The sequence below is a fragment of the Acipenser ruthenus genome, chromosome 44 (genome assembly GCF_902713425.1).
Source record: "Acipenser ruthenus chromosome 44, fAciRut3.2 maternal haplotype, whole genome shotgun sequence".
Lineage (NCBI taxonomy): Eukaryota > Metazoa > Chordata > Actinopteri > Acipenseriformes > Acipenseridae > Acipenser > Acipenser ruthenus.
In genome coordinates, this window is record NC_081232.1 from 912,260 (window position 1) to 940,220 (window position 27,961).

At 39.2% G+C, this 27,961-nt stretch overlaps 2 protein-coding genes across 2 annotated transcripts; one reads left to right on the forward strand and one right to left on the reverse strand.

The window, feature by feature from the left end:
* Positions 1–961: 961 nt before the first annotated feature.
* Positions 962–19,955, forward strand: LOC117398854 (solute carrier family 12 member 3-like). The gene is made up of 25 exons (XM_034914465.2): positions 962–979; positions 2,153–2,228; positions 2,869–2,964; positions 3,609–3,748; positions 3,965–4,075; positions 4,833–4,944; positions 5,801–5,931; positions 6,660–6,744; positions 6,957–7,114; positions 7,712–7,819; positions 8,086–8,209; positions 8,507–8,608; positions 9,442–9,597; positions 10,250–10,349; positions 11,699–11,810; positions 12,696–12,830; positions 12,934–13,040; positions 13,671–13,753; positions 14,168–14,242; positions 15,122–15,202; positions 15,513–15,624; positions 16,147–16,233; positions 16,757–16,892; positions 17,564–17,631; positions 18,427–19,955. The coding sequence occupies exons 1-25, from the start codon at positions 977–979 to the stop codon at positions 18,566–18,568; spliced, it is 2,640 nt and encodes an 879-aa protein (XP_034770356.1). The 5' UTR covers positions 962–976; the 3' UTR covers positions 18,569–19,955.
* A 3,254-nt stretch (positions 19,956–23,209) lies between these two features.
* Positions 23,210–27,465, reverse strand: zgc:66427 (uncharacterized protein LOC406256 homolog). Its single transcript, XM_059012424.1, has 4 exons — positions 26,880–27,465; positions 24,373–24,471; positions 23,643–23,748; positions 23,210–23,307 (listed from the first exon to the last, which is right to left on the reverse strand). Exons 1-4 carry the CDS (start codon positions 27,298–27,300, stop codon positions 23,250–23,252), a joined length of 684 nt encoding a protein of 227 aa, XP_058868407.1. The 5' UTR covers positions 27,301–27,465; the 3' UTR covers positions 23,210–23,249.
* Between the last annotated feature and the right edge of the window lie 496 nt (positions 27,466–27,961).

Genomic DNA, 27,961 nt, shown 5'->3' on the forward strand with positions numbered 1-27,961 from the left:
GACGTGCAGGGCGAGGAGTCGCCACAGCCGCAGCCGGTTCTGACCCAGAATGCGCGGCAGGATCACAGACGCCCCTCCATCTATAGCACGCTCGACCAGGTGCCCCATTACGCGTTTTACGCCAATACTGCAGCGCCAGGGAGGCTTAAGAAGAGTCGACCTTCGTTGAATGTGCTGCGCTACGCCATTGACGTGAGTATTGGGGGGTGGTTGCTGTGAAATTGACTTCATATTTTGTGAACTTGTAACCTCGAGTCTTGATTTTTTGATCATTCTGTGTTGATTTGTAAATAATAATTGTGAGAATTGTGAGTGTCTGGCACCAACTCCCCAGTAATGTTGTTGAAGCTGACACCCTGGGATCCTTCAAGAAGCTGCTTGATGAGATTCTGGGATCAATAAGCTACTAACAACCAAACGAGCAAGATGGGCTGAATAGGGCCTCCTCTTGTTTGTAAACTTTCTTTTGTTCTTATATTTCACAATTTCTCAATGTTTTGCCATTTTAGAAATGAATGTTGATACTATACCTGAACTGAGATACAAACACTAGTTGTAAAGGTGCTAACGGGCAGTGTGTTTAAGAACCTTAACCCTGCCCTTACAGGATGGCACCCAGCCTCCGTCCTGTTAAATGAGGGAACACAACGCCACTCTGTGGCTTGGAACTTGGTTTCAGTAGACTAGGTTTCAAGGCCACTGCACGGCACACCAGGGGAGACTTGGGGTTGGATGCAGCAACCTCAAACTAGGTCTCCCGGTCTCTTGGAACCAGATTTTAAAGTATTGTGCGATTGAATGATTTAGTAAATGGGTGTTTTATTTATTTATTCTCCAGGAGAGTGAGGGGGTTCCTCCAGGGGGCTTAGAAGGCAGTCCCTCACAGGGGACCCCAGACAAACCCTCCGATGAAGAGGCCAACGTGGGCAATAAGCCCAAATCACAGCCGGTCCGATTCGGCTGGGTCAAGGGAGTAATGGTAAGAAGTGACTGTCATATATTTTGGTAGTATTATCAACTAAAGCTCCTGTTCTTTAAAGTTCCTTTGCTCTCCACACTTTTAATTAATACTGATATATAAAGAGTACAGCAGTGTTTTAATGTCACTTCTTTTCAGACTAAGCTCTCTGGGCTGCAGGTGTTGCAGCCCATCAAGCACAGGCAATCCTCTGTGTTCAGATCAGCAATAACATCAGCATAGGTCCTGTAATGAATGCTGACAAACTGACAAACTAGACATCGTATTCACAGGAGATACCCCAAAAAAGTATAGAGGATTTAAGTATCTTATAATAAAAAAGGCTGTATTCAGTATGAAAAAAAAGCATTGTGAGGAAACAACACTTACTATAACTAAACAATTTACAATTACAGTCATATCAGAAAAGAGCTAGGGTTAGCGTTAGGGTTAGCGTTAGGGTTAGGGTTAGCGTTAGGGTTAGGGTTAGTGTTAGGGTTATGTCATTCAGAAAGGGTTACACATTAAGTACATTGTAATGATGTGTAAGAAAACATTTATTTACTAAGTAACTGCTATGTAAATACACAATCATAAGAGGCGCAAGGTCAAACGTTACCAACTCTATCCGACTGATAATTTACTGTTATCTCATCAATAATTTTCTAATGCTGTTTTTAATTTCGTATCTGTATCATGTTTTGTCTATTTGTTGGTGTAACTGAGTGATTTCTTTTTACAAGGGGAAATAAATTACAGATGCACACCCCCTAGTGCTAATGCTGCAAATGATAAATACATTTGCATGTTAATTAATCATTTTAACAGAAAGAAAAACGTTTGTTGATGAATCGTATCCCTTTACTGTATGTGTCATTATGTTTTGGGGGGGGGGGGGGGGGGGGGGTTATTAAATGTAATTTTGTTTGTGGAGTAGTGGTTAGAGCTCTAGACTCTTGACCAGAGGGTCATGGGTTCAATCCCAGGTGGGGGACACTGCTGCTGTACCCTTGAGCAAGGTACTTTACCTAGATTGCTCCAGTAAAAACCCAACTGCATAAATGGGTAATTGTATGTAAAAAAAATAATGTAATTGTATGTAAGAAAAATGTGATATCTTGTAACAATTATAAGTCGCCCTGGAAAAGGGTGTCTGCTAAGAAGTATATAATAATATTTTAATATTTATTTTAGATTCGCTGCATGCTGAACATCTGGGGGGTTATTCTGTACTTGAGACTGCCCTGGATCACTGCACAGGCTGGAATAGGTGAATAAGTCCGCGTTTAATATGAGTACATATACCACTGTCAGGTCCTGTATCATAAGAAATGACTCAGTGTAAAACTGGGCAGTAACTGAAGCTAGTGTCATAGTTATAGTTTATATACATGTACTGGTTATTTAATTGTGAATAGACTCAGATCGGACCTTATTTAGCAAGTATTTTAGATTATCAGAACACAGCAATATATACCGAAACATTGATTACTTTGTATATGTGCAGATTCTGGATTAAAGAAATGGTGCTCTATGTTTTAAAAATCAATGATTTCGCCTCTGATTGCAACTGGCACATAGTAATTCCTTCTGTTGTTTTATTGCTCTTTTTAAAGATGAGCGTCAGCAAGATTTCTTTTTTGGCCGGCTTTTAAAAAAAAAAAAAAAATAGAAATTTCAGGAAAATATAAATGCCTATTGATAGTTGAAAACATGTTCTTCGTAATGTCTTTTGATGCTTGCCTGGGATTTTCTGTAGCATTGCACTTGGCTAACCAACCTGGCTTTTGCTTGACAGGAGAAAATGTTAACAAAATGTAGCTCATAGAACTGATGTTCAGGCCAGGCTACCAGGCTGAATGGCCTCTTCCCATACCCAACGTTTCTTTCCTTTATCCTTTTCATGGCAGGCCTTACCTGGGTGATCATCCTGTTGTCTTCTCTTGTGACAGCAATCACTGGACTCTCCATCTCAGCTATCTCCACCAATGGGAAGGTGAAGGCGGGTGAGTTATCTAGCAGGGTACAACACCTGTTCAAAAACTAAAACTTGGTTATAGAATTACAAAGAGTGGTGGAACAAGCTACTAGCCATCAAGTCAGTTCAACAAGCAATTCTGAGCCACTTCCATTGACTTAGCCATGGTATTCCAGACCTGTTGTAACTCCCCCTGAAACTGTTGAAAGGAGGAATGGGAGGCAAACACTACATGCTCCTGCACATCTAGTCTACCCTTGGATAATCAACTCAATTGGAACTCTAGACACTACTGACTCTGAACTATGAACAGTTAAGTGAGGCTGTTGGAGTCAAGAACCAGCCTATTACAGATCTAGTACTATCTAGGGGGCAAACATACCTCTACAATGGAAAGCATGTTTCTTAACAAACTGCACATGTAAAACTCCTAGTGTCTGGAGGTGCGAAACAGGTAACATTAAAGCTGAGGGAACACAAAGCTGTTTCTTAGGAATAGTGGCTTAAAAAGTAAGACCTAGTTTGAGGCAGCTTTTCTGTATCAAACCCCAAGTCTCCCCTGGTGTGCCGTGCAGTGGCCCGAAACCTAGTCTCCTGAAACCAACTTAGTGATCCCTCAGTATTTGGTACGCTGGCATTCCTGCAACTTTATTTTTTGTCCTCCTTTCCTAGGTGGCACATACTTTCTGATCTCCCGCAGTCTGGGTCCAGAGTTGGGGGGCTCGATCGGACTGATTTTTGCTTTTGCGAACGCGGTGGCTGTGGCAATGCACACCGTGGGCTTCTCTGAGACTGTGCGGGACCTGATCATTGTAAGTATCCCTCTGCTTCTTAAGCTGAGGGAACACGAAGCCACTTTGTGGCTTGGAACTTGGTTTCAGGAGACTGTGTTTCGGGCCACTGCTCGGCACACCAGGGGAGACCTGGGGTTTGATACAGAGAAGTTGCCTCAAACCAGGTCTCCTGGTCTTCTGGAACCAGGTAAAGACAAACATATTTACCCATGCTTTTGTTTCTCTCTTCAGGAGTATTCTGGCGGGCCCATAGTGGACCCAATTAATGATATCCGGATTATCGGTGTGATCACTGTGGTAGTTCTGCTGGGAGTCTGTATGGCCGGCATGGAATGGGAATCGAAGGTATGTTCAGATTTCTCAAATTCAATAAGGTAACCAGAATACTATGTGTGTTATAGTGTCAAGTGGATCTTTTTCAGTGTTTCTGCTGGAGCTTCATTTGAGATGTCTGATCATTTTAGAATTGAAGGTAGGGAAATGCTAGCAAGAGATTTGTCCAACCATTATTGACCAACTTCAACCCTGATGCATATAACTAAGCAGGTGGATTACATTGCTAGACTGATGATAAGAATTCAAACCCAAAGCTGAGGGAACACGAAGCCACTTTTTCAGGAGCAGCGGCTTGAAACCTGGTTCAAGGAGACTGGAAGACCTAGTTTGAGGTTGCTGTATCAAACCCCAAGTCTCCCCTGGTGTGCTGTGCAGTGGCCTGAAACCTAGCCTCCTGAAACCAAGTTCCAAGCCTCAAAATGGCTTCATGTTCCCTCAGCTTTAGGGTGTATCAGTGAATTGTTATACTTTCTTTATATGACACATCCAATCATAACAGAGCTATGTATTGTTTGTATTGTGATGCAAGACAAAGAGCACAAGATATCTCATTCTAGTTCACCAAGTGGTTCTTAAATTTAAGTATATAAATCTAATCTCCCTTTCATTTTATTCATTTTAACAAAGGAGTTCATTCAAATGACCTTCCAATCTGTCATGATGCATATCATTTGTATATCATGATAAATGTATAATATGTACCCTGACATTAGTGTATTATTACATCTCTGTTCAAAACCATTTTTTCTCTTCCCTTTTTCTTTAGGCTCAGATCCTGTTTTTCGTAGTTATCCTCATATCTTTTGTGAACTACTTTGTGGGGACTGTTATACCAGCGAATGAGGAAAAACAATCAAAGGGATTCTTCAACTACAAAGGTCAGCAGTTTCTGCCCCTTATTGTTGCTGCTTCTTTGGTATACATGCCACTAAACTCAGAAGGCTTCAGCTTGCTCAGAACGCAGCTGCTAGGCTCTCACATTTATTATTCTCAACATATTACTTCAGTGCTCAGGTCCTTGCATTGGTTACGAGTGAGCTACCGAATTGATTTTGAAGTTGCTGTAATAACTTATAAGGTCCGTCATGGATTAGGGCCATTTTATCTCCAAGAACTACTAACTCTGTATATTGATATTCATTCATTGAGAACAGAAGATGCAGAACTTTGAGTTATTCAAAGTCTTAAATCAGCTGGAGACGGCTTTTTGCTGTGGTGCTCCTCGTTTGTGGAACTCTATTTCGGTTGACGTTAGGCAGGTTGAAACACTGGATTCTTTGAAAGTCTAAATTGAAAACATACTTTTTTAAATGCGCTTTTATAGAATTGGTTATAGCTGGAGTATATTGTACATATGGGCTCTCTTAATTCTGTACAGTGCTTCGGGGTGGCATGAAGGGCACTGTATACAAATTCATTTGTATTGTATTGTATTTGTGCTCAAGCTTAGTATCCTATAAAAGCATATACATTTAGGGATATATAGTGGCGCCCAACTGTATGTATGTCAGCCATCAATTTGTCCATGTACTTACTGTGGATATTTATCAATGTGGTCTAATTTCTTCCTGGTCTTTTCTAACTCGAGCCATGGTGTTGCTGATAAACTTAGTTTAAGGGGGTCTCACTCTGTTAGGCTTGATATTGTAATGAAGGTTCCTTTTGAAGTCATTGGTAACATTTTCTGTGCTCTTCTGTGAGATTTGAACTTTCTTCTCTCCCAATGTCTCACAGCTGACCTTTTCCTAAGTAACATGGTCCCAGGATGGAGAGGGGAGGACGGCAGCTTTTTTGGAATGTTCTCCATCTTTTTCCCATCGGCCACTGGAATTCTAGCAGGAGCCAACATCTCAGGAGATTTAAAGGTAAGACCTGGGATGCAGATTCCTCTCCCAAGCAATACAGGCTTTTTTACAAGCCTGGAATTGTGTCCAGTTGTGATGAAACTCAACAAAGACCACTTAACACAATCTATCAATCTTGGGCGGGCTAATGGTTTTATATCGTGGGATATGGTCAGCTGTACAGATTAACATGCATTCACTAGACAACAGGGTTTTATTGCTTGCTGTTTTTTAATCAAGATTGAGTATGTATTTGTACAAAATAGCTTAGTTTTCCTATTTTACAATCAAAAGTGCCTTTTCTTTTGTCATTTTTTAAAATTCCAATTGTGTTCATTTTTAGTTTTAGATTTTTTAAATTGTTCTATTTCTACAAACTATTTTTTTAACAATGAAAACCACATTTGTATCTCTTTTTTCATTTCTGTTTTTATCAAATGATGTATTCTCATTTACTGGTTTAATTGTTCGTTTTTTATGTGTGTGCTTGAAATGCTTTGGGATCCTTGTAATAAAAGACGCTGTAGAAATGTGAATAGTTGTTGTTGAATGAGATTGGGTGGGTAGTCAAAAGTCTAGATTAATTTCTACAGCATGAGTGTGAAGACTGTGAACTGCCCCCCCCCCCACCGATCTTCAAAACAAACTGATCAATGTACATGAAACTTCCAGAAATTGAAAACGCAGGAATTCATTTTTCACTTGTAAGCCACTGCCTTCCTAACACTTGACTTCTCCTCGCCACCTAGGATCCTGCGGTGGCCATTCCACGAGGCACTCTGATGGCAATCTTCTGGACTACCGTATCTTACCTGGCTATCTCGGCGACCATTGGTGAGGCTAAAGCATTCCTAAACTATAACGACTGGTTTCACAGACCCCCCCATACACATTCATTTTAGACCACTTGACCTCAATCCAAAATCAGCAGTAATCCTGGTCTGTGAAACCAACCATGAGCCTTTCGTGTATCTACAAATCTGGTGCACTGCCAGTCACTGGCATGTGTTATAAAACTTTCTGAGTATCCTCTTGCCTTCCCACAGGTTCCTGTATGGTGCGTGATGCTTCTGCCAGCCTCAACGATACTCTCCTCTCCAATGAGACTGCGGACTGTGAGGGGCAAGCCTGCAGCTACGGCTGGAACTTCACCGAGTGCTATAGAGCAGGGGACTGTAGTCAAGGACTACTGAACAATTACCAGGTACCATAGGCTAAATCCGTGGCTCTCAAACACAGCGGCACAGAATGGATCCTTGTATCCATTTGTGATGAAGTAGTGGAGTAGTGGTTAGGGCTCTGGACTCTTGACCGGAGGGTCGTGGGTTCAATCCCAGGTGGGGGACACTGCTGCTGTACCCTTGAGCAAGGCATTTTACCTAGATTGCTCCAGTAAAAACCCAACTGTATAAATGGGTAATTATGTGTAAAAAATAATGTAATTGTATGTAAAAATAATGTGAGTAGCCCTGGATAAGGGCGTCTGCTAAGAAATAAATAATAATAATGTAAGGCGCTATAGAAATGTGAATTGATGTAGTTGTTGAATACTGCAGATGGAATTGTCCTTGTATTAGTTTACCATGGTATTTTTGCACTTTTGTCCTGCATTTTCTATGGTAATACCATGTATCAACCATAATTTACCCTGGTTTACCATGTTTGTTAATATGCTTTACCATACATCTACACTTTATCCTGCTTTCACTGTGCTTTATTATGCCTTACTATGCTTTTACTATGGTAAACTTTTCTAAGGGTAGACCAGGTGTATAAACTTTCTTCTCATGCTTCTCTCCAGACTCTGAGCATGGTATCTGGGTTCGGGCCTCTAGTCACTGCTGGGATCTTCTCTGCCACCCTGTCCTCTGCGCTGGCCTGCCTCGTCTCGGCTCCCAAGGTTTTTCAGGTAAGGAAGTTCTAACCTGGTCAAGACATCTCTTCTGTAGCAACCTCTAGCTGTGTACTGTCTCAAACACCTCTGTTATACAAGACAAACGTTTTAAAGTGAGTGTAACCATGGCACCAAAAGCCTATAAGTACCTCCACTGTTGGTTTTTAAGCACACTTGCTCTTGACAAAGGTATGTTAAACATAGTGAAACCTTGGGAAGTTGGCTCTTTTGTACATAAACGTTGTTGTGTGAACCTTTTAAAATATATATTTGTTTCTTAGTGCCTTTGCAGAGACAATCTGTACCCACTGATTGGTGTATTTGGAAAGGGATATGGCAAAAATAACGAACCCATGTGGGGCTATGTGCTCACTTTCTTCATCGCTGTGGCCTTTATTCTGATTGGTGAGTACTAGAAATATTGGTGTCCTCATAGAACATTTACTGCTTGTATCCGCAGCTGGGGAGCAAAGTCTGGCTCTCCCTTTGTAACAATTAGGGAGATGGGCAGGAGTTACATCAAAAGCAGGCAGGACCAGCAACTCTGAATTCTGCACAGCTCCAGTGGAGATCACTGCAAGAAAATCCCACTTGCCTGGTGTTAATGGATGTAATAATGGTGTTTACAAAATGTAATTAAACAGAAGACTCTGCTGTGTGTACCAGGGAATTAATACACCTCCTGCTCTCTTCTCCCAACAGCTGAGTTGAATGTGATTGCTCCGATCATCTCCAATTTTTTCCTGTGTTCCTACGCGCTCATCAACTTCAGTTGCTTTCACGCCTCCATCACTAATTCTCCAGGTGAGTGCGGGTTCTGTTTTTGGTGCCACATTTATAACCCTCTTTTGAAGTGGATTTCCAATGAGCTTCATTCTTACAAAGCACAAGGGTCTATGAGTGTGGATGTTTTCCTAAGTGAGTTCCCTGCCAGTTGTTTCACTCTTAATGGATCTACCATGAGGAGATATTTGTAAATTAGCAATTTTGGGTTACACTTTCCATGCAGTGTCTCTAATGACTGTGTATTTACAGAGTAGTTACTTAGTAAACACATGTGCACTTACACATCATTACTATGTTATTATGTATAGTTACACTGTACTTAATGAGCTAGGGAACTGACCAATGAGCAATCAGAAGAGAGTCGCTTTGCACATGGCATGCCCCAGTCTCCACAGGTGTGAAAGGTAGTGTCACAGCGAAAGTACCATTTTATCGCAGGACAAATCGCATCGTGTCTGGTCTGAATAGGCCTTAACCCTAACTCAAGCCCTTTTCTGATACAATTGTGTATTTCCATATGTCGTGCAAAACGACATACACGTTAAGTACATTGTAACTATGCATAATAGCATTGTAATGATGTGTAAGGATCTAAGTGCACACAGTAATTAGAGACATTTAATGCAAAGTGCTACCCACAATTCTTATCTTATAAACCTTTGTCCTCTTTAAGATGCAACATTGCAGGGAAACTAAGAAATTCAAGTTTTTAAATTTCATTTCCCACTTTGAATTATGCATAAGTATTAAATATTAGATACTGTAGATGCTGTAAATTGAAGCTACTTCCTCATGTGAAGTCACTTCCTCACTTGCTCCATAATCAATGTTTCAAACGGCTCCCCCTGCAGGCTGGAGGCCCTCATTCCGGTACTACAGTCGCTGGACGGCTCTGTTTGGAGCAATCATCTCCCTTGTGATCATGTTTCTGTTGAACTGGTGGGCAGCGCTCATTGCTCTAGGCATTGTGGTCTTCCTTCTGGGATATGTCACCTACAAGAAACCAGGTATGCTTTTTTTCTATTAAATCCCATTATTGGGGTGGCTGGGGAAATCAATTTCTCAAAGGGAGATAAGTGCTTATTAACCTGGATGCAGGGCTTGATACTCTCACTAGCCCTGCATCCAGTTCTAGGGTTCATAACTACCTTCAATTCAGTATATTTAAATGATCAGGAGCCTAGAGTTTGATACATTGTTCCTCCTTTACAGTTGCATTGGCTCCTATTTGTAAACCTACAGTTGTGTGTTTTAAAAGCAGTTAAGATGCTCTTTAAAACCCTTTTGTTATGGTTAATAAGATTGTCAGATTCAGAGACGGTATTCTGCAGATGGAGTTGATCTGAAACGGAGCCCAACTTTATTGGCAAATGTTTCAACTAAGTCTTTCTGTACTCCTGTGATAAATGGATTACGTCTGTAGCAATGTGATCATGTTTAGTTTATTCAGTTTGTGCCCAGAGTAGCTCTCTGGAGACCTCTCACCCTAGCACAGACTGACATAGAACATAATGGATACAGAACCCTGTAAAAGTGACCAAGAGTAAAACACAGCCTTTTGCCACTTAGTGTTTTGAGAGAGGGGCGACTAAGAAAGTTATCATAAGTAGAATCCCAATTCCAGTCATTCAATACAACTGTCTGTCTGTTTCTGTTTAGACATCAACTGGGGGTCCTCCATGCAGGCTGGTACCTACAACCTGGCTCTTTCCTACTCTGTCTCTCTCACTGGGGTCGAGGATCATGTTAAAAACTTCAGGTACTTTTCTACCTTTTTTTTATGTGTGTGCGTTTCTGTTTTGGTGATGCATGATTCTCTTTATCTTCCTTGGGTAAATGCTGGAGAATCTTATTTGCAATCTGAAATGCCTCCGATGTTTTCTCCTAAAACCACTATTGGATAATAACACAAGACACATTTGAAACCAGTTTTATTTTATAAACTCTAGCAGTACAATAATAAAGGAACTGCAGATTCAAGTCAGAACGTAACACAATCCTCAAGCATTTTTTAGGGAAGTGAAGATCTAGAGGAGAAGTCAATTTTCCTTCAAGGTTAGCTAACTTGTACTAATTATTATTTTTTTTTTTTTATTAATAAAGCCTTTTAAACCAAACCTAATTCCATTGTCTGAATACTATACTAGACGTTCCATAACTAGCATTTAATCCTGTACTTTAGAGTACTGTAATCTGTCACAAGTGTTATTTAATCTGTAGTATTTTGTATTCAATTATATCCTGATGTAACTATCACTGACACTGTTATCTGCTCCGATATTGAATCGTATTTTGTCATACTTGTACTTGCTAGAACCGAAGTGATTGTATTTATCAATGCTCTCAATTGTATTATTACTTGTACTGTGATTCTTGAAATGTATTTTTGTTTACGACTGTAAGTCGCCCTGGATAAGGGTGTCTGCTAATAAATAAATAAATAAATAAATAAATAAATAATAATAATAATAATAATAATAATAATAATAATAATAATAATAATAATAATAATAACTAGAATGGAAGTTTCTGGAGAAACTTCGTCTGCGTTGTAAAACACGACAGGTCAAGGTCATTTTTGGATATGCATACTTGGTTTTCTGTACAGGTTCTATAGTTAACATGACTATCTATCTGCAGTGTTTAAGGGGCAATATACTGTCAAATCTGCAGTTATAAGATTTGGCCACCAGAGGGCAGACAGAGAAAGTTGGAATGTGGCATTTTTCTGGGCACTGCGCCCACATTTCAAATCCGATCACCACAAAAATTAGAAGCAACTAAATTCAAACATATTGGAAGAGCTGAGCGAAGAAATCGAGTTGATCGGATGAAAACTGTAGGAGTAGGAGCTGTCCAGTTTTTAGCTGTCATTATTGAAACAGAAAAATGTCCATATCTAGCTCTGGGAAGGTCAAAGGTCAACGAATCCCTGCGTGCAGAATTTTGTTGGAAACTGGAATAATAATAATAATAATAAAGAAACTGAGAGAAAACAATGTCTGTGTTTTACAACGCAGACAATAACTATTCCTGGATCAATAGTTTGTCTTCCTGTGTAACAAACTGTCTCCTGTAGGTAAATAACACCCTTGATTGTCGTTGCAGGCCACAGTGTTTAATATTGACCGGTCCTCCAAATTTCCGTCCTGCTTTGGTTGATTTTGTGGGTACCTTTACCAAGAATATCGGGCTCATGATCTGTGGGAACATAATCATGGTGAGTAATTGGTACACCATTATGTGCAGTATAATGATCTAATTAGTTCCGTCATTGCTGGCATAGCCCAGCTCAGGGGTGCATTTGTAAAGGTAATAGATCTCATCATTTAGGAAGAAGGATAGCATTTTTGTGTAAAATATACTGCCCTTGATTTACAGCAGCTCCCATATATGCTTCAAATTTTCATCTGTTGTGGATCGGGGGTTCAGGTTTGAACAATACCAGTGGGCGAATCTCATGAACAACGATGCAGTTGTTCATAAGAGTGCAAGTTTTTATTTTTTTTATTTTAGCATTTTGCCATTTAAAGTATACATTTTTTTTTTACAAAAGGTCATTTTCTTCCTCATAGACATTACATTTTAAAATGTATCATTACAGTACACTTTTTACATTGTCATTCAATTCATGGAACGAGACAGTGTTTTTTTTTTTTGTACATTTTATATTACTATTATTTATTTCTTATCAGACGCCCTTATCCAGGGCGACTTACAATTGTTACAAGATATCACATTATTTTAACATACAATTACTCATTTATACAGTTGGGCTTTTACTGGAGCAATCTAGGTAAAATACCTTGCTTTAGGGTACAGCAACAGTGTCCCCCACCGGGGATTGAACCCATGACCCTCCGATCAAGAGTCCAGAGCCCTGACCACTACTCCACACTATATACTATAGAGTTCATTTCAATCCCTGCTCCATGCTTTACATGTTAAATTAAATAAATACCATACCTAATAGTCTGGCATCAGCTGTCCTATACTATCACTGTACACTTACTAGTGTATAAACTGCAAACTATAATAGGCACCGTGTTTGTCTTGCTTTCTTGAATTGGACATATGAAGATGAGCTTTGTTTCCTCTTTTCCAGGGTGAGGGTAAGAATGTCCAGCAGGAAGAGAGGACCAGTGCAGAGGTCAAGTGGTTGAACAAGCGCAAGATCCGTTCCTTCTACACCTCGCTGTCTGGGGACAACCTGAGAGATGGAGCCAGGAGCCTCATGCAGGTGGGTGCAAATGGATCATCTCCTCAAACTGGCATCTTGTATCTAGAGGCAGTCCTAATCTGCTGGAAAATTCATGTGTTACTCGTATGTCTTGTTGTTGCAGGCTACTGGCCTGGGAAAGCTGAAACCCAACACTCTCTTCATGGGATTCAAGGGTAATTGGCAGGAAGACTTGCCACGAAACGTGGATGACTATATTGGAACTATACAGTGAGTAACCTGGAAACCACTTTTCATCTCAGCAACTCAGGGCAGAGAGGGAATAGAATGAGCTAGATGGACAAGCTATCATAAGAACAGAAGAAAAGTTTGGGAATGAGAAAAGGCCATTCGGCCCGTCAAGGCTCATCCCTTGTTAGCACACCATTCGCCCCTACTGGGGTGGGGGGGGGACTCATTTAAAAGCACAGAATCTCATCTTTTTAAAAATGTTCCCAATGTTTTATATCCTGCTACTTCACCTGGTAGGCTATTCCAATCATTTCTAACTATCTTTGTAAAAAAGTGCTTCCTACCTTCTGTTCTAAACTTACTTTTACTTGGTTTCATTGTATGTCCTCTTGTTCTCTCTGTGCTAAATTTGAAGTCATGTCTTGGGTTAACTTTATCCAGACCATTTATGATTTTAAAGACTTCCATCAAGTCCCCTCTTCCGTTTCTTTCTTCTAGGCTGAAGAGATTGAATTATTTTAACCTGTCCTCCTAGCTCATGTCATTAAGTCCTGGGATCAGCCTAGTTGCCCTTCTCGAGTGCAATGATCTGTTTGTTTCACAGATTTATTTCAAATCTACAAACCTATACAGTTTCTCAACTTTATTTATTGATTTTTTTATTTACAGTGATGCCTTTGACATTAACTATGGAGTGTGTCTGCTGAGATTGACTGAGGGGTTGGATGTTTCTACAAAGATGAAGGCTCATGGTAACTTAGTTTCAGTTTTGTGCATGCGTAATACTTTGATATAGAAGCAATGCATGTGACTCAAGCGACTGTTGAACTACATGTAATGAATCACCTCCTAGTGGCTGATGAGTGAGTTTAGGGTACTGACATCAAAATAATACACATGCTTACCTCTCGAATACAGAGCTTGTTGTTTAGTTGAATGGTAGGAATGTTTTCTTTCAACCGTACGGTTAATTCAACTGGTTGAGATGGCAGTTCATTTTACACTGTGAGAGCTCACAGCTAACTCTGATCTAGAGTCAAGCAAAGTGTTCTGAGATCTCTATAAATATGTTAAATGTCTTTCAAAGAGAGGTTCCAGTTTCAGTTGGGCTTAAACCCGAAATCACTATTTTCACTATTTAATTACTGTACTTTTTTCCATTATAGCTAACCCTGCTTTTGAAGACCACGAAGGCACAGAAACTGAGGAAAAGGCAGAAAATGACTCCACTGAAACCATTGGTGAGCTTCCAAAGACAACAATCAGATTCTGAAAGACTTGACACCCAGTTGCATACAATTGTTTCTTCTGTCAGAATGTGCTGTGAAGCAATAACTACTGGGCTGGTCAAGTGTACCAGCAGATAGCGATCCAAAGTAGAAAAAAATCACACATGAAGTCATGGGTTTTTATACTGTACTGTACAACTGAGGGAGACTGTTCTGGCAGGGAAATCATTTTTAACCTTAGATCAATTCACGTAAGCATCAAGCATATTTTAGGTGCTTCCAATACCAGAACAAATTGCCAGTCGAATCGCTAGTCTCTTATTTGTCCCTTGATAAACAGTGAGTCCAATAATCGGCAAGGAAAGGATTTATATCTTCCCTTAATACATTACCTTTCCACTGTGTGCCAGAGTTCGCTTCCTCCTCCCCAGCCTCCCCCTGCTTTTTGGCTTCGTCTAATGTGGGAGGGCAGCTATCCTGCCCCCGCCCGCCTGCCCGCCCATGGCTACCCTACACTCAGCCTCCCCACAGTCTGTTTTAATAAATAATCTATCGCATAAGTTTCCTGACTGAAACCTCTAGTTAAAGCTGTTATGATAAGTGTTTTGGTCTTTGCTTTAAGATCGTGTATTTTATAAAGATTTTATTTCACACATTCTAGATCTGTGCACATGTTATGACAAGTCACTGAACAGATGTGTCAGTGGGACATATTGTAGGCCAGGGACTAACGGAAAAATAAAGATTCTTGATTAGAATTGCCAGCCCCCATTTACTGTATTACATCAATGAGTGTTTAAGCCAGTGATGCAGACATGCATGATCACCACTGTGTGGACTGCATGCATATTTAGTAATTGCTCATAACCTTTCTCTTGTCTTGAATTGTAGTGGATGAACAAGTCAGTAGCATTTTTCAGGCGAAACAGGGAAAGAAGACCATTGATCTCTACTGGATTTCTGATGATGGAGGTAACTTCTTTGAAATTTGCTTGAAAACTACACTGATCCATTTTCAGGTCTCATGCGTTTTACCATTTTTGGCAATGTGTTCCTTGTGTCTTATTTCTATCTATTTTAACTTAACTGCATGTGTGGCCCATCAGTAAAATTTAAATGACAATTTTCCAAGGTTTTCAGTTCCAGTGGTTTGATTTCATATGCACAACAATTCAAAACCACAGAAGCAACAGGGTGCACTAACACATGTGCACACGACTGTATCTTTAATCTGCTTAGTAATGGGTTCGGAACATGATTTTGTGTCTTGTCTCTTTCCCAGGCCTGACACTCCTAATCCCATACCTGCTGACCAGAAAGAAGCGGTGGAGACAGTGCAGAGTGAGGGTCTTCATCATCGGACACCAGGACACTGTAGAGGAGGAGAGGAAGGAGTGAGTTTAACCTGTGTTTAAGTGTGAAGGTGGGACATAATGCTGACGTTGGGGACTCATTTAAGATTCTACATCATTTGGTAACTGGATAATTGCAATATGAAAAGCTGAAAAGTTAAGGGTTCCTAGGTAATTTACCTACAAGTGTGGGTCAAAATTGAATTATTTACTAAAAGTATCCACTTTTAACCTACCGTAAGTTATATGTGCAGAAATGAACTTGTCTATTGTCACTTTCATTCATGTGCATCCTATGTATTTCAATTCATTAAAGGAAAGCCCTGAACTCACATATATTAAAAAAAATACTTTATTAGTTTAAAAAAAACATTTAAAAAAACTTGGCTTAGCATTGCCTTCATCAGGGCACATTTTTCCTGCTTTACATTCATTTGTTTTTAATATAAGCACCGTTTTTAAAACTACATCAGTATTCAGTATGTTAAATATATATATAAAAAAAGTGTTTCATCTATAGACCCTTGTCCTTGTGCTTAACCTGAAGTATCCTTCTTCTGACAGAATGCTTTCCCTGCTGAGTCAATTCCGTTTGGACTTCCATGATGTCGTCGTGATTATAGACAGCGAGCAAGCCCCACTGTCTGAGAAGTAAGTTCGGCAAAAGTTGGGAACTGGAAGTTGAAGAATGGATTAGCTCAGAGCTGTGCAACCTTTTTGGGTATGACGATGAACACAAACTTCTTAAAGAGCCATACAAAATCAAGTAACACTTTACATTAAGTGTATCTAATTACTGTTTATTTACATAGTAGTTACTTAGTAAATACATGCGCGCTTACACATCATTACAATGTTATTATGCATAATTACAATGCACATAATGTGTAAATCTTGCTGCACGATATATACAAATACACAATTGTATTAGAAAAAGGTTAGGGAGAGGTTTAGAGTTTAAGATTCGGATTATATCAATAATGTTGTATAAGCACACATGTATTTACTAAGTAACCACTATGTAAATACATAGTAATTAGAGACACTTCATGGAAAGTGTTTCCCAGAATCATAAAGAGAAAACCTGAAGTATCACTTAAACTAAATTCACCCTCAACTTTATGGCAATCGTAGTATCTAATCATTGTCAACATTGGCTATTTCTTTTCTCCAGTATGAAGAGGTTTGAGGACTCCACCGCCCCCTACAGGCTCAATGATGGTTTACGGGACGAGGCTACAGTCCGCGAGCTGAGAAAGGACTGCCCCTGGATGATCTCAGACAGAGAGATGGAACAATTGAAACAGAAGGTCTCTTATTATAAGTGGACTTTGTATAGAAACCTTATTGGCGGTTTCACAAATCCAGATTAGGGGTGGACTATTTTTTCTAACATCAGTAGTCCAAGATTAGCCCTAATTTGGGTCTGTCAAACCAGAAAATGTCCTATCCTGGAGTAAATGGTTCTTGCCTTTTAATAACTTTCTGCTCTGTGAATTGCAAGTGTTCATGGTGCCAAGTGTTATGGCAAGCTTTGATTTGCGTCATTAGTGTGCTTTGCCAAACATGTGTGGAATGCACAAGAGCAAGTTCCTTAAAAGTTAAATACTTTAAATATGCACCAACATTTTTCTATAAGATATTTCTCCATCTTGCAGTTGTTTTAGATAGATACAATACTGGATGAGAACAGTAGGAGTCCAGGAGTCACTTTTATTTTTTTCCTTTCAAGAGAGAATGGTATAACCTGAACACAAGCTAAACCTATCTGACCTTTAAGTGTGGGTACCTTTATTTATATTAACATCAGCAGCCAATCCCTATTGTGACACGCTCTCAACCTACATTTCTATTGGCTAACTCATACACCAATGATACAGTCAGTAAGTCAAAAAGAGAAATTCAGATACAAACATTTGTATTACTTTGTGGTGCCTTGCCCTTTTGATTTTCTCACTCATGTCTGTTTTAATTCCTGCAGTCTGAAAGAAAGATTCGGCTGAATGAGATTATCCAAGAAAACTCCCCTGAAGCAGCTTTGATCCTTGTGTAAGTAACGGATCTTTCTAAAACCAGCCAGGATGTTCTCCTTGTTGTGTATCATAGGTGTGTGTGCAAAGATGGACCAGCCTTGGAAGTTAAATCCAATCCAATGAATATCATTTGGCCAATGTCTGGAACTATGCATTTTCAGATCTTTATAGATCCTAAGTTTTACGTCGTACTGTAAGTGTACAACACACTGTAGCCTGTATTTAAGAACTGGGTGACACTTTCCATGAAGTGTCTCTAATTACTGTGTATTTACATGGTAGTTACTTTGTAACTATGCATAATAACACTGTAATTATGTGTTAGCACACATGTATTTATTAAGATACTACTAAATGGAAAGTGTTACCAAGAATTGTATATCTACTTTACAAATACCTCATGGCAGTTTAACACTATAGAGTCAAAACAAGTGCAAGACGCTTAAAGTGGTAAGAATCTGGTCAATAAAATTCAGACATAACACATAGTGTGACAGTAGAGGTCTCCTGAGAATGCTGTGCTAGGCCAGCAGTGTGGAGTAGTGGTTAGGGCTCTGGACTCTTGACCGGAGGGTCATGGGTTCAATCCCAGGTGGGGGACACTGCTGCTGTACCCTTGAGCAAGGTACTTTACCTAGATTGCTCCAGTAAAAAAAACAACTGTATAAATGGGTAATTGTATGTAAAAATAAGGTGATATCTTGTAACAATTGTAAGTTGCCCTGGATAAGGGTGTCTGCTAAGAAATAAAATAATAACAGAATGAGAGGTTGATTTGGGGATTACATTATTGGGTATTTTTGTCTTGCAGGAGCTTGCCTGTGGCAAACAAAGACTTCTGCCCAAGTGCGCTGTACATGGCCTGGCTAGACGCATTGTCTCACAACCTGAGGTGCCCAACAGTTCTGATCAGAGGGAACCAACAGAGTGTCCTCACCTTCTACTGCCAATGATGCTCCTCTTCTTGTTTTACTATAAACCCTCAAGGCACTGGAGAATCACACAACTCCCAGCCGTCTCCTTATTGAGAATCCAATGGGGTTTCTGTCAAGGGCATGGAAACCCATTCAACTCCCAAGAGCAATCGATTCAGTGAAGCAATTTGCAGAAGATGCCAACCTTGAAACTCAGGAATTTTGGACTGTTTTTTAAATTGTTTTAACTGCAGTATATGAAAGATAATTAATAAGCTTGCTGAGACCTTAAAAAAAGCCAAAAGACAAGGCTACTGAAGACATGTGGAAATTGGGTCTAAATTGGGGCACGTTGGATGAGATTTTTATTATTATTATTATCATTATTTTACTAGATCCATTTTCTATGAAACATCTGGACAACTTTATGGAACTGCCCACTTTGATGTTCTCGAATGAATACTTCTGTTCCAAAAAAGTGTCAGAAAACATTTGCAGTGTGTGGTTTTGGGAACTTCAAACTTTTTTGTAATTTGAACCCTGTTCTGTAACCCAGCAGTTCTCATCTTTTTGCGTCGAGTCATTCCAAATCTGGGGGACAATATGCATAAATTTTAAGTAGATACCTGCGGAATTTCTTTTGTGTTCAGTATTTGTATTAATAATAGCTTATGAAACTGGAAATCAAGTAAACATAATCGTATCAAACCATGTATGTGTTAAGTACTTCCAATGTAATATATCAAGCATTTTTGTCAGGACAACTTTAGAAACTGTCCAACAAAAAACATCACATTACATCTTATTGGGCCACATTTTCAAAGCCTACCTTTTGAAGGACACAAAACATCTGTTAATCTAACAAAACTAGAACCGAACATCTAAATTCTATATTTCAGGTCCCTTTAGCAGTCTGTTTGTGATAAAGTAGCTGCAGAATATGATGAATCTGTGCAAGCCTTTCCCAACAAAGCCTGCCAAGTTAGCATATTATCATCCGAGGCATCATAATGCCCGATTTGCATAAAGTCACTTCTGTGTTACAGGAATTTGTAGTTTGTAGTTTTCCATACCCTACAAGATGGCCGACAGCCAGAGGAATATGCTTCCTATAGTCCAAAGTTATGGTGCCATTTAGCAGCAACACAAAGATTGGTAGCAGGTGTCTTCTGTTTAATTCAAAGATTTGATATTAAATATTTATGTGTAAAACACGGATATCTCAGTTTTGGTTTTCTTTTTGTAGACATGTTTTTAACCCTTTATGGTACAAGGGACAGGTGTGTCCCACAAATACAGAATCACTTTCTTATTTATGCAATGAGGTGCACAAAACGGTTTAAAATCTACTGCCAGGTGAATTTTGAACATGCCAACGCAATTTTTTCTGCTTTAATAAATAGTATGTTTAATTGAGAAACAGCTTGAAATACATATTTTTATACAGTGAAATAAGCAGTTAACATGAAAAAAATACAGCTCTCATTATAACATTTACCTCAACAGCAATCCTTCAAAAGGCTGAGCGTAAGGGTTTGTATAATTTATTGCATTCAAGTACATATTTTTATAACATAACATCATATTGGTTTAGTACAGATTTCATGAAACATTTATAATAATCACAATAATAATACAAAACTTCAGCTGTAGGTATCTCATATTACGCAAAGAGAAAAGTAACGTTACTTATTTACAAAAAAATAAATAGCTTTTAATATAAACACAGAGCATAAAGCTTGGCAAATAGAAAATATAGAGACTTCAGTGACAGTTCATTCACCATTATTTGGGGAGAGGAATGAAGAATTAATTCAGCACCACATGTTTCTGTTTTGATGTGTAGCGGGCAGTGCTGTGCGATAACTGCTATTATAGATTCTGTCTCCTGTCAGTGAGATGAGGTTAAAAGCTCTATAACCACAATGACAGACAAGCCCGGGTCTTTTGCATTGCAGTCTTCTGCACAGCCTCAGCCCTGTTACAGAGGCACACCAAGGTAGTCAGCTAAAAAAAAAATAAGAACTCCCAACCACAGACACCACTAACCAGCCAGTTTCACATTTTTTGTTAGGCTTCCATATTTCTCAATGGAACTTCTTGACAGAAACATATTACCTATCACAACGTCTTCATTACTTGTCTATTTCACAAACACCTGTTTCCCTATATCCAGTAGAGTCCCATCTAAATGGATTGAATGTAAATCCTAGCAACATAACAAAATCAAAGTAAAAAAGTGTGCTTTATATGACATTTAAAATATATATCTAAATCTGTTGATAAATATATATTATTTAATGCACCGTGTTTAATATTTGGATTCTGTATATTTCATAAAGCAAGGTATAGCAATCTCAGCTCCACATGTAGATAAGATACAAGTATTAACAGTACATTAATAAGTATTTATCTTCTTTGTGGTACTCCCTTTCCTTCTTGATCAGACACTGGGGGCATTTACATTTTGGAAATGGCATTTGATTAATTCTGTAATTTTTGGACAGTTCAGTAATATTGTTCCATTCAGAAATCTGGCACTGTCCAGATAAACTAAAAGCAAGCTCAGATCAGTAGAAAAGTTAATTTTCCTTCTCTCATTGTGCATTTGATCTTTTATGAACATTTTTGTAACTATTTTCCTAAAACTTCTCAGCAGAAGGGTCCCCGACAAATTATTACAAGTTAAAGATAACGTTTTCTAATAGCAATAGTGCCCTCTCGCTGAAGGCTCCATCGTGTGGTGGTTCACCTTGACTTTCATTGGCGCCTTTAGCTCGGGACACAACTCCAGCTGCAATCAACTACCATACGGAAGAGCCTTCAAATCAACGGGCGATATCTTAATTATTATTTCCCTGATAAGATTCTGGGATTGTTATGCATTTTAAGGCATTACAAAAAGTTACAGAATTATTATGAAATAGATCTATATGTGAAGCTTGAATCCATATGCAATCGATCTTTAGCACAGCACACATTATTATTATTATTACTATTATTATCGTAAATTTCAATGATTCTCATGAAAATTCAAGATGATAGTGGTTGCAGTCAGTCACAGTTCTGAACACCCCCTGCTTCCCATCCTGTCCTTGACCTCTTTCTCTTAAAATACATAGGGACTCAAAATAAGTCCCAGTCTTCTGTGTGTGTGTGGTGGGGCTTGCTTTGTGTAAAATAAACCCATCCACAGAGATGGTAGTGAAGACCATTGACCAGCCAAACACATTTCACTTGTTCACAGATTTGAACCCAGGACTCCAGAAAAACCTAAACCCCCAGCCTTCAGAAGAAGTGACAAGCAGGACGGAAGGGCTTGTGAATTAGCCCACCATCTGTCTGTCTGTCTGTCTGTCTGCGCCACCTAGCAGCCTACACTTGTAGATCAAGGTAGATTGGTTTCCAATTGTATTCTGGCTCCTTGGATATGCTGTTCCCCTCCTCCCCCCCAGTAAATGTTTTGAAGAAATGTTCGGACCCTTTCAAATCAGGGCTCGGTCACTCCACTTTTGCGATCAGAAGGCTTCAAGCAGGTCAACTCTCCTTAATTTTGTTGGAAAACTGGAGGAAAAAAAAAGATTAGCATATTATTTATTTCACTATAAAATAACATACCTACATTTCAAACAAAGACTTGTAAGTTCAAATTAGAATCTACCTTAACTGTAGAAAACTCAAAATGTGCTAAATTAAGAAATACCAAGAAACAAAAATTCAAATGACAAACGTTTCGACTGGAAACATTCGTCATTAGATTTTAGTAGCTTTTAGCATTTCTTGAAGAAGAAGATGGCTAAATAAAGTAAACAAACATGTAGCGAAGGTCTTCATAATAAGTATGATATAGAATTTTTTTATTATTTTTAAGTACAGTATAATATCCGAGTTACTAACCCCTTGCGAATGGAGGTTGTTCGTGAGTCTGAAGGTCTAACTTTGAAAATGACTTTTCAATGCTTTTAATACATGTGCACATCTGCTCTCTACACCTTTTGTGAGGTTAGTTTCCAAAACTGCACTGCTGTTCAATGGTGGCATGACATTGCCCTTTAAGTGCAAAGTCTTAGCCTAAGGACAATGGTCACATAGCAATGCAGTCTTAAAACATCGTCAAAGACTAGGACTAGGATATATCTTTGAAAAGGTCAATGATGTCACGGTTAACCATGCAATCAGTTAACAGTACACTGGGCAGCCTGCAGTGTCGTTACATGCTTTTAATTGTGGTTTGTCACACTTGAACAAAAGTTATTGTATTTCTTGCTCTTATTGTATTACTTGTATTGTAACACTTGAAATGTATTTGCTTACGATTGTAAGTCACCCTGGATAAGGGCGTCTGCTAAGAAATAAATAATAATAATAATAATAATAATAATAATAATAATAATAATAATAATAATAATAATAATAATAATAATAATGCTTTTGAATGACAGGAACATTTAAATGAAGCTTGCTACATGCTTGTAGAATGTTTGTAGTGTTCTACGTTTGGGTTGTGAGGGAATCCCGAAGTTTCTAGACAGTTGAAGAGATTTGTGGTAAAACTGTACCGCTACTGGATCCCCAATGGAAGTGAATGGCAAAGAGATCGATTTCCACAGTACTGTTTAGTCAGCTGCAGTTATTGCACACGTTGACGAATGTTTGTAAGCATCACAAGGAAACATGTACCTGTCTTGAACAGGATTCATTTCAGACTCCAGGGAGATGTTCAGTCGAAGGGGTGCTCTGGACAGGAAGGCTTGATGTTACACCAGGAATCGATACAGCTGGGGAGACCAAACCGGGGCAGAAAGTTAGGACTGGGATAAGAGTTTGAAGAAAATTAAAACTACTGAACTCTGAAGTCTCTGTCAGCAGTAAGATTTGTTTCATGTTAATTATATATAAAAGATGTGCACGCTAAAAACAACAAAAAAATGTAACCTTATTCCCCCCCCCCCCCCCAGGATATATACTGTGCCCCCCCAGGATATATACTGTGCCCCCCCCAGGATATAGACTGTGCCCCCCAGTTTGAGAACCACTAATCTAATGGCAGATGCCCTCTGAATGCTGATCAGATTTACCATATCTAGTATACCAGAGCCACTCCGGTCCTTACCTCTTGTGATACACACAGAGACAGGGCAGTCTGGCGATCATGTCTCCCTGCTTCAGATCCTCCAGGCAAATAGAGCACTCCCCAGCATCTCTCCCCAAACTGTCAACTGCACACAGCACAGAAACACAGGTTATAAGTCGAAATGGCAATGACACCAAAACATGCTCAAGTGCTTACTGAAATAAATGGAAGCAGAGTCAAAGCAAGTTTAGAACAGAACTAGGAAGCCCTTTTTTAAGATATGCATGGAATAGCCTACCAGGTAAAGTAGTAGGATCTAAAGCACTGGGAACATTTTAAGACTAGATTCTGTGCTTTGAAATGAGTTTCCTCCAGTAGGGGATAATGGTGTGCTAACCAGGGACGAGCCTTGATGATGAGCCTTGGAATGGCCTTTTCTCATTCTCAAACTTCTTTTTTTTTTTAAAAAATATTTCTAATAACACGATGGCCTTTTCTAGTTCCCAGACTTTTCTTCTGTTCTTATGAAATACGATTTAATTTTTTGAAGAATCCCAATGAATCAGCTGGAATAACATAGCCTGGCAACCCATTCCATGCAAAAATGCCTTCCGTCTAGAAATTGGTCTTGGCTTGTCTTTCAAACATGCCCTCTGTTCAAAGATTCAGGTTTGCCCTTTTAGCATGTTCTGTGTTTCCTTTCAGGTATTCATTTTTTCCACTGAATCTGAATATAGCCAATAATGCTGTTTTATCGGCCGTTACTTACTGTTGTAGGGCAGTCTTGTTTTTTTTCTTAGGCAGCTCAGAACGTGTTCTTCAAATCGACTAGCAGGGAAAGGCTTGGTACAAAACAGGCACTTCACAGCTGCAGAAAGAGAGAAACAATGAACACTGTGAAGATCACTGAGTGTAGAGTTGATGTTGCAGACGTGTAGGCAATTTACCAATAATTTCTAACTTTCAAAACATCAATTCTGTACAGGCAAAACTGGAAGAAAGTCAGCAAGACAAAAGCTTATCGCCTGTATTTTCTAAACAGAGGGAACACAATGCTACTTTGTGGCTTAGAACTTGGTTTCGGGGGACTAGGTTTCAGGTCACTGCGCGGCACACCAGGGGAGAGTGCTTTACAGTTTACTCGGAGTACAGCATTGCGAGAGTCTCTCACCAAACAAAACAGATACCCGTAGGACGATAGTAGCAAACATTTTGTCTGCTTCATTCTCTGTTTATTCCACTATTGCCTGTGCAGTTTTTAGTTCATGAAGCTAAATTAGGCAACCTCACAGTCAAAATTAAATAAATAAACATCCTAATACATATGTGGTATCATTATGAAAGTAATTATCTATAGATTTTAGAAAATATGGCTTATCTATGGAATAAGTCAATGGTTTGATACGCATACAAAACTGAATGCAACCATATTACAAACTGACATGTTTCCATGGATATTCCAGAGGTATATTGTTATTGTGATTTGGAACTGCGTTTGATTTAATGAAAGGTATATCCTGTTTAAAAAACACATGCAAGTAATTATGTTAAAGTTTTTGTGGATGAAAAAGTCAGTTTGTCTGAATACATCTACCATGGTACTTTATGAGCATTTCTCCCTTATCAAGAAAGGTGGACAAATTATTATCCATCTGAAATCAGTCTAACTTGTTGGCAATATGCCCCATGATTATACGAATGATTTCCCACTTCTTTAAAAGTGTCTGAAATGTACGTCCAAAATGATGAAAAAGCCTTGTGCAATGGGGATGCATGCTTCTAGCATAACAAAACGTAATTCCTCTTAAGAAAACTGCCTACACATTAACCTACAGTACTGAAGCTGTTAAACTTAGCTGGATATACCCTGGCTTTTTTACAGCTTAAGTTGGTCAATAAGCCACACCCCAAGCAGTACACTCTGTATTGACGTGTCTGAATGTGGTAAAAGTAGTGACTCAAACTGCAAGTAAGGAAATGCAGATAAGATTAACTGGAATTGAGGGGGTGGCATTTACTGAGAACTAGCTTCAAATCTCTGTGCATATCTCAACAGCAACAACTTTCACAAACACACACAGACAGAGACACACACACACACACACACTTTGTGAGTATGTATGTATGTACACATTTCATATACACCTAATTTACACAAAAATAATCAAAACACAACATGGTCTAACGTAAAAGGCAAGCTTGGCTGACGGCATTTCAAGATAAATAGAAATGAAAAACAAACCAAAAAAAAATTCCAGGAAGTAAAACCGAATGTTAATTATTAAACATTTCCATAATTATAAAACAATTAATCCGTACGTTTCTGTATTTTATTGTTGAACAATAAAATGACTGAGCCGTCCAATTGCCGAGCACACGGCTATAGTTGTGTACTTTAAAAAAATGTAAATACAAAAATAGCAAAACTAAGTTTACTGTTTGTGACTGGGACAAAAAAAAAAGAAAGTTCTTCTGGTAAACCTGGGCACGGGGTAAACAATAGAGACGTTATCAGAAAGCGTCGCCGGGAGTAGTTTTTATGTTGTAAAAAGTGGAGGGTGTTTTTACTCTGTGCGAGGTTGTGTTGAATCAAGTCACTACCTGTTTAGAGTGACTGGGGCAGACCCCAGAGGGTGTCAAACAACGTAAGCGTTGTGTATTCTGTAAGTCTGGAATGTGTCAGACAAAGGCGATTTAAATGAATGAGTAATCAGGATGCGGTCGCTCGGGAGGAGATTAAATAGGGTATTGGTTAACTATTCTGGGAAACTGTACGCGCTGATAGGATCGAGCGTGTGGTCAGCCACAACAACAGCAACAAATACCCCCTCGATCATGTCACCTCGTCTGTAATCGATTAAGTGTAGGGCTCTGACGACAAGGGTCGCTTTTACCACCACAACAAGTGCTTAAGACTACAATTACAAAACATTCACCTTCCGCTCTTGGGCAATTAGACTCGACCGGCTGACCAACGCGATTCTAAAGTCGAGGAACACGAAGCCACTGTGGCTTGGAACTTGGTTTCAGGAGACTGGTTTTCAGTCCACTGCACGGCACACCAGGGGGGACTTGGGGTTTGATAGAGCAACCTCAAACTAGGTCTCCTGAAACCAGGTTTCAAGCCGCTGCTCCTGAAAAAAAAGTGGTTTCGTGTTCCCTCAACTTTAACAACTGGGCAGCCTTACTAAGTCGAACTTCACAAAACAGCGGTATAATGATATTGCAATTGTCATTCTCCACATCAGTGTACATGGGAAGAGCAGATAGACTCACCAGTGTTACTGTTGCCGTGTCGGCCATGATTTTTCCGGGGGGAAGCAGATCTGTTGCCGGGGACACCACTGGCTGGTAACCTTAGATGTGTTCGATGAGCTTTGTCGGTCCCGGTCCGGTCACTGTGGCTAACGTGAACGCTAATGTTGTTATTAATAGCGCTACAGCGTTGGTGGTTACCAGGTTCTGATGCAGTACCGGTAGCCGCGCTAATGGCATAGTTACTGGACCTGGTCTGCTCCTGTTTAAAACGGCCTCGGTTCGGGTAGGGTTCGTTTCCATCATCTTGGACGCTGTTGTTCAAACGACTGAGAAAGTCCGCTAAACTGTTGCGATTCTGTACTCTGTATGAATCCTCTTTGAGCTCGTTCCTCTGAAAGTCAACGCCTGCTGTTTGAATTCGGCTCGCTTTAACTCCCATGTCGGCAAAGCAATATTGTCAAATTGAAACCCAAATGGTTTTAATCGGATCTCTTTTGGTTCCTGGTATACTGTAACTACCAACACCGGAGGAGTTTAAACTGACTGAGGAAGCAGCAAGCTTTACTTACTATATCTGCTCTCATTGTGACGTAGGAGCAGACCAAACTTCCTCTGCCAATCAGCAACTGGAGACAGCTGTTTAAAAAAAGAGGCCGTCTTCAATGTAATACCAGAAATGAAACGAATAATTAAAAATAAACGAATCACGGTTCCTATAAGCTGAATAAATGTACACGTAATTAGAACGTATGTGAATGTTTGTGTTGATTTATGAGAGTTCTGAGATCAATTAGATAACACAATAATAATAATAATAATAATAATAATAATAATAATAATAATAATAATAATAATAATAATGAAGGAGGAGAAAAATGAGAATTTGGCCATAAAACAAATTCATATTCGACTATAAGAACAAGTCCCATCACATTTACAAATACAGTACTTACTTTGAAACGCTGTACTATTAATGGCTTTTGGTAGACTTTTGCGGTTTCATTTTTGTAAATTCTTAGATTACACAATGAAATACCTAAATTATGTTCATACAGTTTTTATTTTCATTTTATCTCAGTCCTAAAATTCTATATGCTACA

Excerpts from the sequence above, each read along its gene's own strand:
- LOC117398854 (XM_034914465.2), top strand. Across the intron at positions 3,749-3,964 it reads CTGTGCGGGACCTGATCATT|TATTCTGGCGGGCCCATAGT; the intron begins GTAAGTATCCCT and ends TCTCTTCAGGAG. Across the intron at positions 5,932-6,659 it reads ACATCTCAGGAGATTTAAAG|GATCCTGCGGTGGCCATTCC; the intron begins GTAAGACCTGGG and ends CTCGCCACCTAG.
- zgc:66427 (XM_059012424.1), bottom strand. The coding sequence starts at position 27,300 with ATGGGAGTTAAAGCGAGCCGAATTCAAACAGCAGGCGTTGACTTTCAG. Across the intron at positions 24,472-26,879 it reads ACACGGCAACAGTAACACTG|CTGTGAAGTGCCTGTTTTGT; the intron begins GTGAGTCTATCT and ends CTCTTTCTGCAG. Across the intron at positions 23,749-24,372 it reads AACAAGACTGCCCTACAACA|TTGACAGTTTGGGGAGAGAT; the intron begins GTAAGTAACGGC and ends TGCTGTGTGCAG.